The sequence below is a fragment of the Galleria mellonella genome, unplaced genomic scaffold (genome assembly GCF_026898425.1).
Source record: "Galleria mellonella isolate WM207_F2 unplaced genomic scaffold, CSIRO_AGI_GalMel_v1 utg173, whole genome shotgun sequence".
NCBI lineage: Eukaryota > Metazoa > Arthropoda > Insecta > Lepidoptera > Pyralidae > Galleria > Galleria mellonella.
Window position 1 is genome coordinate 1,846,749 of NW_026442016.1, and position 12,357 is coordinate 1,859,105.

General features: G+C 31.1%; 1 protein-coding gene across 1 annotated transcript in view; it reads right to left on the minus strand.

Moving 5' to 3' along the window:
- Positions 1 to 9,930, minus strand: part of LOC113515644 (xaa-Pro aminopeptidase 1) — a 44,556-nt gene extending 34,626 nt beyond the window's left edge. Inside the window, exon 1 of the mRNA XM_052893262.1 lies at positions 9,564 to 9,930. Coding sequence (XP_052749222.1) covers positions 9,564 to 9,615 — 52 coding nt within the window. The 5' untranslated portion in view covers positions 9,616 to 9,930. The remainder of the gene's footprint in view (positions 1 to 9,563) is intronic.
- Positions 9,931 to 12,357: the final 2,427 nt, after the last annotated feature.

Genomic DNA, 12,357 nt, shown 5'->3' on the forward strand with positions numbered 1-12,357 from the left:
AACCAAGGAATATCAGCATCCCATATTTCTCACGCTCGCACCCAACGACCCCTTAGGATCTCATTGCTATCCCTTTTTAATCCCTAGGATGTATCATTCACACTCGCAGGTTATATTGTGGGAACTTTTAACTGCTGCTTTTGTGGGCAAAGAAAACCATTTAATATTTTTTTAGCTGCACTGTTACATTTTTTAAACTAAGGTAGAGGTACTTCAATAAATAACTTACCTGAATGATATTATTTTTATTTATCAATACTTCGTATAATTTTTTTTTATGATAATGAAATGGTAATCTCTCTAGCGTTCTCGGTATACGCTGGCTCGGTACCAGTGAGAAACGTGTACATGAGGATGAAAGTAAATCAATTGGCCCATTGCAGTAAATTTAATAAGAATTAATCACGTTGGTTTACAGGGAGAATCATGTAGAGGGCCACCTAATAAGTTGTATTGCTAGCGATGGGGTTTTTAGACAACCATTACTAACAACAACAGGAAAGTAAGAGCCCTGTACACTGGTATTATCTACACGTAGGAGTAGCCTTGGCTAGTTTAAATCCTTTAAAAGATTTCCAAACGAGTAATGTCACCCATCTATTCAATAATTACTCTATATAAATATAAAAATATTTACATTAAATATTTTTCAAACTTATATTTATTTGTTCGGATACAAACGGAAATAAACAATTTTTATGGTGTGGTTTATCTACGATTAAAATCTTACGTATAAATATTCAATCAATCAATCAATCAATCAATCATCTTTATTCATATACATCTGTTACAGATACTTATGATACGTCAGTCTATAATTATAATAATTACTATAGAAAATAATATTGATTTAAGAAAAAATGCAATAATTACATTTACAATACAATTCACATTAATACAAAATTCAAATCCATGCAGTTTTGTCATTTAAATAGTCATTTAATTTATAATATGCTTTTGTACAGAGAGTCCTTTTTATATATGTCTTAAATTTTCTTTCATTTAATTGTAAAACGTCATCTGGAAGTTTATTATAAAAACGTATACAGTTCCCCATGAAAGATGTACTGACTTTTCTAAGGCGATAACAAGGAACATTCAATTTGTTTTTATTTCTTGTATTGAAATTATGTATGTCACTGTTATTTTTAAAAAGATTTATATTTTTACGTACATACATAATGTTTTCGTATATATATTGCGAGGGAACAGTAAGTATACCTGTTTGCTTAAAATATTCTCTAAGAGATTCCCGAGAAGGCAAATTAAATATTGACCGAACTGCTCTTTTTTGCAGTACAAAGATTGTATCGATGTCAGCAGCCCTTCCCCATAATATAATGCCATATGACATGATACTGTGAAAGTAACTAAAATATACAAGCTTAGCTGTTATTGTATCAGTTAATTGTCGGATTTTTCTAACAGCATAAGCAGCTGAACTCAGCCTGTTGGCCAATTCAAATATATGGGAGCCCCATTGCAACTTATAATCAACTACTATGCCAAGAAAAGTGGTTTTATCTACAAAGTCTAAATCCTGGTGGTCTAATCTAATAGCGGTATTCACTTGCTTAGTATTGGATATGGAAAATCTGATACATTTAGTTTTATTTGAATTAAGTACTAGATTATTTGACGTAAACCATATCAAAACCTTAGACAAAGCAACATTTACATGGTCAAGGTTATGTGTATTTCTATTCACTTTAAACATTAGTGAAGTGTCATCAGCAAATAATACAATATCAGACAAATCTTGAACATGATACGGTAAGTCATTCATGTATACAAGAAAAAGAAAAGGACCCAAAATAGATCCCTGAGGCACACCCATTTCAATATAAGATCCACTAGAATTGACACCGTTTACTTCTACTATTTGAATTCTTGAATTTAAGTAAGATTTTAAGAGATCTAAAGACTTATTTCTAACTCCATAATGTTCAAGCTTCATTAATAAAGTTTTATGATTGACGCAATCGAATGCCTTAGAAAGATCACAAAATACACCAATTACATCTTGTGAATTCTCCCATGCACTGAAAATGCATTGCATTAAATTAATGCCGGCATCAACAGTGCATTGTCCTTTTGTAAATCCATATTGTTGCTTGTGGAGTAAGTCACGTAAATTGAAATGGTCTAACATTTGTAGAAGAATTAATTTTTCGAAAATCTTACTAAATACTGGTAGAATTGAGATTGGCCTAAAGTTAGTAAGGTTTTCCTTATCACCAGACTTAAATAACGGCATTATTTTACTAACTTTCATTAGATCTGGAAACACTCCTTGATCAATACTCTTGTTAAATATTATAGCCAGATGAGGAGCAATTTCATTTATTACAGATTTCATTACCTTTACTGACATACCCCAAATATCTTCCGTATTTTTCAAATTGAGAGAGTTAAAGGCTTTTATTATACAAGAAGAATTTATGTAATGAAACCTAAAATCATAGATACAGGAACTTACAGTGTTTTTTAATAATTGTTTAGCTAAATCAGGTGACGAATTTAATGATTTTGTTGCTTTTAAAGGTATTGTTGAGAAAAAATTTTCGAAAACTTGAGCAACTTGATCATTTTTATCAACGATACCATTTTCAGTTTTCAGCCTATATTTTAACTGACGAGACTTTTTGTTACCTATTTCCGTGTTTATTATGTTCCACGTAGTCTTTATTTTGTCTTTAGATGTTGTAATTTTACGTTTTAAGTGAAGGATCTTAGCAGCGTTACACACTCTTTTAAATATTTTTGAGTAATTTTTCACATATTCAACAAAAATAGGTTCTTGCAAATAGCTCTTGATATCATACAGTTGATACATATTCTCTCTACTTTTTCTAATACCAAACGTAGACCATTCACTAAATTTTGAATTCTTAATCTTTGACTTCTTAATTGGAAAATTATTATCAAAATGAGATTTTACTATATTGAAAAATCGGTCATATAATGTACTAGGATTTATATTATTATCATCATACTTTAAAAAAGGTAGGCTTTCCTTTAATCTATCCCTGAATTTCTGCAATTTATATGCTGTTGTTGGTCTATAGAGTTTATAGGTATCTTCCGTAATTTTATTACATGTAAATGTCACACTTTGTCCGCAATGGTCCGAAGGTAAAGTATTTATAATAGATTTATTTAAAATATTAAAATTACAATATATATTGTCAATACATGTTGCTGTATTACATGTAATTCGCGTCGGTTCTAAGAAGACATGAACTAGACCAAAACTTTTAAACAAACTATTGATTTTTGTCTTCATAGGACTATCAATTAGAAGGTCCACGTTAAAGTCCCCGCATACTAATATAGATTTATTACTTTTAAATGCTAATTTCAGTACATCCTCCATGATGGACTCAAATTTGACGTAGTCTGAGTTTGGGGGTCTATATACACATATAATTATATATTTATCCAACTCTGTACATGAGATTTCAACAACACATTCCTTAGAAAGTGCTACTATATCTTTACGCTCTTTAACTTTAATATTTCTATTTACAAAAATAATAGACCCTCCTCTTATAGAGTTTTGTCTGTTGAATACACTCTGGATTTTATAATTCGGTATGTGAATTGACATGTTTGTCATTTTTAGCCAATGTTCAGTGAGGCATAGAATGTCAATATTAAATTCATTTAAAAATAATTCTATTAGTAATTCTTTGCCAAGAAAGCCTTGAATATTTTGATGAACTAGTTTAAGATGTTTTGGCTTTCTCTTTGTCAGTAAACTAAGTTTAAATAATCATTAGTATAATTACTAAATCCTATACAATTTTTATGTTTAACTGTTATACTATTTATAACAGGACTATGTAATATATTATAAGCTAACAATGTAGCTAACTGTCGTTTGTAAAATTGTGAGAGGTACAATGTACCTTCAGTCAATTTGAAATTATTTACAAATTTATTTGTATCAAAAAAAACAAATATTTTCAACAAAACAGCTCATGTTATACATTAAAGTATTAAGTCTATAAATTTGTTGGTTCTGATTTCGAGACAATGAAACCGAATAAGGAAAAGTACATATAATAAATTTTTTTATAGTCATATTTGAGACAGATTTAAGAAGATATCTCAAGTCCTTCTGAGAAACACCTATACTATTTCCTATCAAAAATACAATAGTAGTGTGTTTATTGTAATTGTTTTGATTACATAACATTTGTTTTACAATATAATTAAATGGGGCATCGGGTATACAATTATTTACGATTTGTTCTGACATACAATTATTCATAATTAATCCTAAGTTAATTCCTATTCTATCTGAGTACAATACAGTATTACTATTATGTATCTGTCGTCGGGTAAAGTCGTCAGATGATAAATTTGACTGTGTGTGAGTAGCAATTGGTACCATAGGTAATGAAAGACTATTGGGTTTTGTGGTGCTGCTTGGTTCTTCTTCCACCACTTGTTCCAATATACCACTTGGTTCTCTTGAATTGATTTCAATCAATTCCTTGACCACCACATTATGTTTGTATATTTGAATTTGGGCACTTGTGTATTTGTCACTAATAGACTGCAATGAAGATTCCAACTCCTTTATATGCAGCAATAATTTAGTAGTGTTTGTATCAAACTGTAATTTGTTACTCCAGAATTGATTTTCATAATATTTCAAGTAGTTATTGAATTTTTCCTCAGTTTCTATATCTGTTTTTAAAACACAGTTTTTATATTTTGTCAAATATTTATTACATTTCTTAATTTGTTTACTTATTTTCATATATTTTCTACTTTTTTTTTCTCTGTTAATAAGATATTTCGGTTTTTTCTTCGAAAATATAGATTTTCTAGTCTTGGAAGTATTTTTGCTGCTGTAAAGTGGGTTATCGCATAAGCTGTGGTCCATTAATTCGGCATATAACGTCATAGTTTTTTCAGCTTCTTGGTCACACATTCTACTATTTAATGTATTTATTTCATTATAAGCTTCGGCAAGTTGGCATTCCAACTCATGGATACGGTTTAACGCACTATCGTGAGCATGTCGACACTGGTCAAATGAATCGATAATAGCCTGCAGTTCGTCGCATTTACTTATCGTACTTTGATGTTGGTTGTCCAATTCCACCAATTTTTGTTTTAATATAGTATTTTTCTTTAAAATATTTGTGATTTCCACTTCCCCTTCATCTCGTTCCTGTATTAGCTTTTCACATAGCTCTTTCTTTTCTTTTAACTCAAGTACGGCCTTTTTTAATTTGAGTTCCAAGTCCTTACTGCGAGTTACCATTTTATTCGAAATAAAAAAACAACCAAGTATAAAAATAAAAATGTTAAAAATATAGGTTTATACATACATATACACATACATATACATACATATATATATATATATATAAACATACACACACATACACATACATATACATACATTACATACATATTATAATTATTGTTAAGTTGGCACTACAACAACTTAGTAACTTCGTAACCCACTGTTTGTTATTTTAAAACTTAAAGGCGATTCTCACTATTGCCTTTTAATTTTTTTCTAAACAAATTTATTTTTACGAAATGTATACGATATAGAATATTATTCTATATCGTATACATTTCTTCTTTTACTCAAATCGAAGATGAGTTTTCGTATATAACTTTTACTATAGATAACGAAATATTGTCTATATTGTGAATATTGTTTTTATTCTTGTATTAAATGCCTCACAAAAATGATAATCATGTTAACCCCATATTAATAGATGATCTTGCTATATTTTTATAGTCTTTTAATAATAGATGGTTTATTTTATATATTGCAGATCCTTTATTCATTACTCAGATAGCCATTATTACACAATACAATTAAACAACCAATCAGTGTCCACCTCTAGTGATGTTCCATATACATTAGTGATGTGATCTTACAACAGATCTTACTCGTATCTACGAGTAGTTTCCGATTCATTAGTATTATAAAGGACTTTTGAACCTATTTTAATAATTATTTTTGGAATCATACCCATATTAATTTCATATTAATTTTATCATCATTACAGTCACTGTTTATTTGCCTGGCAAAATGTTACATTTCATAATATTTTTTTGCTATAGTAACTCCATAGCATTAACAGAAATTGTAACATAAAATTTGTACGTTTGCTTATTTAAGTTTTAAAAATTTTAATAGTAATGTTATTTTACTGTAATGAGGTGAGATATTGTTTCATTTTTAGTAACACCTACTTTTTGGCCGTAACATCTTTAACTTATAGCTTTAGATTATATAGAGTGATTCCATACATATGCTTTGAGAAAAGCGGGTAAATTTTTTCATACAATATTGCGTGATAAATAGTTATGTGTTTCCTTTATAACTTCTATATTTTTTGTATTTTATAATTTTTGCATCTTTTTGTTGAGTAAAAACTCATTTTGTTTATTAAATAATTAAAAATACATTTTGTGGGTAAATGTATAAAACATTGATAAAATAAACAAGTCAGTTATTTAGTTGACAAAAAATTGATTCTGTTTTGAGTCCCTATATATAATATATACAATCTAAGCTTGTAGCTTACAAATGCGAGAGCAGCAATAATCAACACAAATTTTCTTCTAAATGTATATAATAAATTGTACAATGTAAATAATAAATTTTTAATAATAATTTACGGGTTCAAAATATATAATTTCTTTATCTTTTTTTTTTTAGATATTAGATAAAAGGAAAGAAAAATTTACATGCAGGTATTTTGACGTCGATGAGAGCATAAATTGACATAATCGTAATTAAGTTTTTTTTCACTCGTTGTTTCCAAAATACCTCACAGTTTGAAGACGAAGCCCTTTAACTTTAAACATCCTACACGGTTGCCTGTATGCAAAAGTCTTAAGTCACTCGGCGAACTATAGAAAGAGAGTATACTCAGTGTTTCTTTACGTGACAGAATCTGAAATGAGGATATCTGCAAAAGAACCAAAGTGATCGACATAGCCCGAAAGATAAGTAAGCTGAGGTGGTAATGGGCTCGTCACATAGCTCGAAGAAAGGTTCTTAAGTGGCGACTCCGTACAGGTAACGTAGTGTTAGATGATCCCCCACTAGATGCAGTGACGATTTCAAATGCATTGCAGAAAATCAGTGGATACAGATGGTTTAGTACCGTTCCTTATAGCGGTCTATGGGGTAGGTCTATGATCAGCAGTTAATAGATAAAGGTTGACATAATATATTCGTATGTTGTTTTCATTCAGAAAGTATTCCAATAAATTGTTAGGTAATAACTTTTTGGTATACTTTCCATTCAAAAGCTTTTCATGAGCAAGAGCGGTGCGAGTTGATCGGAAGTTCGGAACTACCCAAGTCGGAAGTGACCCAAAAGCAAAGCGATCACGACCGCTTTGTATAACAAATTGATGATTTGATGGTGCTAAATTGCGCATGGCAACGTTACGTTCTTTTATGTTAACTTTTAATATAAAAATAATTCTTCTTATGAAATATAGTTCATATACTTCTAGAGGGGACGTCAAAAACAATTTTTTTATGTAACTTAGAATGGCAAACAACCTGACGGCCCACCATAGACATACCAGGGTATACTGTGTCGCACATGATACTTCATGTGTTGCTATTTCTGAAGACTAAGGCCTTGGTACTTTGTAATTTCATCGCTATATCCAATTATTCAAACCGAAACAGCCATGCAAACATAACCGCTTCATGATAGAAACACGAATGGGACAGAAGCACCCAAGCAGACGATTTTTGAACAATGTTTCCCTATGATAAAAGTAGTAAAAAAACAATCAACCAAACTGATGGTTTATGCGTTATAATTTCGTACAATAGTTTCAGATCTTTGTTGAGTATGAAAACAAAACGCGTATAGCATAGTATAGTATTGATAATGTAATAAACACAAATAAATAAAATTATATTATGTGTGATGAAATTTTCTAATTACAAATTCTGAAACGCGCATTTTTTTTAGGTAATTGGGTCTTATTTGCTGATGCATTTCGCGACATTTGTAAATTTATTAAGTAAAATAACATATTAGTAGTTAATTGCTTATACAAAATTGTTTAAAATATAAGTAAAGGCATAATTTCTGCCCTATTTTGAGAAAAGAAAGTAATCACTTTCCAGTGGGGTGCGTGTACTTAATATCTTAGAGAGTAAATAAGAGATTTACGTACGATTGTGGGGGAGGGGGGAGAAAATATATAAAACGGCAGTAATTAATATATATCAGCCTTTTCATTGTTTCTGTCTACTCTAATGAGAGACAGGCGTGACAGATATGTACGTATCAGTCATTACCTGACCACTGCTGAACATAAGCCTTCCTCTTGGGGGGGAGGGCTGTCAGAAGACATGCTTGGCAGGCGGATTGGCAACCGTAGTTAGGCTTTAGACGCTACTGCCCATCTCTCGCCCTCCCTTAGTCGTCTTTTATGGCACCCACGGGAAAGGAAGGGATGGCCTATTCTATGCCGGTAACACACGGCAATGTATAATATATATATATATATATATATAAAAGGAAAGAAAGCGATGCCCTTGGATACTGTACTTCGGTTTCTCATCTTGGGGCCCTGATTTTTGGCTAGTTTACCAACTTTCCTCTTTAAGAGGGAAGATGTAAATTAAGTTTAAAAACACATATTTTTTCGATTTAAAGGGTGAGATATATATTCCTATATATATATAGAAGCATAACACTTAGTCGGGGGACACAGTATATAGTTACGTCCATGGAACTGTTCATGTCTATGGACGGTTACCAATTTTCATCAGATGGGCGATCAGCTTGTTTGCCATTCTAAAATGCATAAAAATTAACAAAATTGCAAGAATGACCGCCATTTAGGTATTTATAAGTTATATGGTAGGTAGATGAATATTGTGTTTTAAATTCATAAAATAAATTAGTAGAATTTTTTTATTATACAAGGAGCAAACGAGTTTGCGGCTTCGTCTGATGGTGTGTTGTTAACATCACCCTTAAGTAAAATACCCGCTACAACGGAGGAATTATGTAAGATATGTTTCCGGAATTGATTTGAGAAAATTTCGATGAAAATGGTAGAAATTGGACTAAAATACGTGTCATATTTTTTTATTCTACCAGAGGGAGACTTTGTACAAAGATCGTTTGCTTGGGCACCTCTGCCCCATTTGTGTTTTTACTGTGAAGCAGTTGTGTTTGCACGGCTGTGTTTCGGTTTAAAGGGTGGGATGTAACAGTGAATTAACAGGGTACACCATGTAGGAATAACACCCGAGTCCTCAGGAATGACAACGCATGGGGGGTATCATGGGCGAAACAGTATACTCTGTTATGTCCATAGTACTGCCCATGTCTATAGGCAACGGTTACCACTTTCCATCAGGTGGGCCGTCAGCTTGTATGCCATTCAAGTTAAAAGTCTAAAAAAATATTTATTGGCACTTAGTCATAAATGTTAAAATAGTATAGATACATATGGTTAATATCGATTTTATTAAAATTGTTATTGCAACTTTCTAAACTAATTAAGTTAGGTTAGAGTTTAGTAACACATACCTGTAATAAATATCGCCAAAGTAGAGATCCTCAAACTATTGGTAACTGTCATGCTTGGATATAGGGCGCTTTGTCTAATTTGCGAATGCTGCTTTTACTTATTATTAAAATGTTTTAAAATAGTTATTTAAAGTCACAAGAACAGCTATCGTGAATAGTGATAACTTTCTGATTCAGTTCGCGAACTCATTATATTTTATAACAATATTCCGTTAGTAGTTAAGAATTAAAATATATCTTTAAAAAGTTTAAAATGCTATAAAATTTATGTTATACACTTTTAATATAGTTTTTAAATTAATTCGTATTAACAAACTTTACATTCAATTAATTGAACATAACGTGAGTGGTTGTATGGCGCGTGCCGCGTTCGTCACTTTGCCGGTGGTGCAACTATTTCAGTGCTGGCTGAAGTCGCCCCATGACTTTCAGCGCCCCTCACAACCCCACCACCCTTTAGTGGTGCGCCACAGAATGGGGACAGGGAGCGTCCCGGACTATAAAGAAAGCTGTCTTGGTTCTACTAATTGAAACAATATTTGTTTCTTTCGAACAGAAAATGAAGGTGTTGTGCAAGTCAATCGGAGAGCGTGTCTGCTTTAGTAGGTATTACCTGATCGAATCACAGTTTGGTGTAGTTATTGTCGGTGTAGGTATATTTCGGTAGGCTGATAAATTGTTTGTCTAGATTTGTTTATTTAGGTTAGCATAAATATTCTATAGATTAATTTACTGATTTGTTTTTGTAGAAAATTGAATTGTTTTTTTGTAGTAGTTTAGAAATCTGCAACGATACGAAATCAGGCCAGAAATGTAAGCTTCTACAAACTGCTCATAGATTAATGTTTTTCGGGTTTTAGTTATTAGATGGATATTTTATATAAAAAAATTCTGCTTGGGTACTTTCAGCTAACTTATTTTTTATGTAAGGAGATAGTTTTTTATTAGAATTTGCAAGTTACATTATATTCATGATTATATCGACGACTAATGTCATAGAAAACATTATAAGTTGGAACTTGTTAATATGTCCTATTTAAGTAAGTACCTATTATTTAGTATATTAAAGTTTGCAGTTAAAGGATTTTCTGAAAAAAGTCCGAATTAGCAACCATCTCACATGGTTTGAGGTTCAGAATCAGAGCTATGCAAACAAATGAGGCCGCCCATTCAGTCCCTAATTGGATGGCCCGACGCAAATGTTAGTCCAGAGACAATCAAGTTGCGACATTTACCCGTCGGTTATAGACTTCGTTACCCTTCGCCACCCTCTTTATAGGCCATCCACTGGTCTGAAATAGGCAAGTAATGTACCTATAATTTTTTCTTTGTACGTAGATGTTCAAAAATATTTCAAACATATTTAGTAAAATTATGAACAGTATTAAGGTGCCAGCCTTGTTTTTTTCTAAGTATTTAAAAATACTTCCTATTACTTAGATGGCCATAGATTTTATTAATTTTGAACGACTTTTTAAACGGGAGGCAGTTCTTAATTCACTTGAAATTTTTATGTTATATTACGTTTTTTCAATTGTGAACCGATTTTATTTCCAATTATTATTTAGGTATTATGCCCGTGTTGGTCCTATATTTTTATACAGTTTATTTTTGTCTACAGAGATAATAATGACCAATTCTGCAATTTGAAGGAGGCTAGTAATAAAGCCTTGGAATTTAAATGAGCAATTTTCTTTTTATTGTCGTCGTATCTGCTGATAACTAGATGATGTAGATAAGAGATATTTTAAAGCAAATTAATATAAGAGCTCTTAACAAGACTAATAATTTTTTTTATGCAACTTAAAATGACAAACAAGCTGACGGCCCACCTGATGGAAAGTGGTAACCGGCGCCTATAGACATGAGCAGTACCATTGTCATAACAGAGTATACTGTAAATGTCAAAATAATAATTCTTAGAAATTTTATATAGACAAAACATCTAAAAATTATTGTTGTTAGAACAAAACAAGACAGCTGTCTGTCTTGTTTGTTTTGGCGAAACTACTGCACCAATTAGATGCGGTTTTAACAGTTATGCTCTCGAAAGTCTAAAATCTGGTGTGTTTTATCTTGACACGCCTTCTAGAAATGGTTAATTCTATTGGTTTTTCTATTTCTGAAATTCACGCATACAAAGTACTATAATACTATAATTAATTATCGACACCAAAAAGACATTATTAAAGATCACTGTGAGCAATATAGGACAATAACTACTAAATACTATATTAAAATATAATGTGTACTTACGAAACTTTAAACAATAAAATTAAGGACAAAGTTTGGAAAATATTAAATGAAATGTAATTATTTTGTAAACATGTTTTATTAATAACTGAAAAATGTACATTATTCATTTAAATACTACAACTTCATACATAAATTATTTAACAGGCAGTACATACATTCAGTAACAATTCGGGATATCATCTCATTTATGTGATATTTTTGCTGACTTTGATGTTAACAGAAGGAAGTCGATTTAGACGACAGGAAGATAATCAGCAAAAATATCTTATGAATGTAAGAAAGACTTATTATAATTTGGGCTTATCGAGGCACATGCACTTAACTGCAATATCGTATATTATTTACGATTGAATTTTGCATTATTTTAATAAAATACAGTGTAGATGTGCGAAATAGATAGAAATGCAACAAGAATAAATTTAGCTAGTTAAGTACCTGTGACCCGTAAATTAGAACAAAAAAAAAAGAAATGAAACGAATAGTTGATTAAGTCCGTATAAACGTCCATTGTAGGGATAGGTGGTACCTACGTACTTTG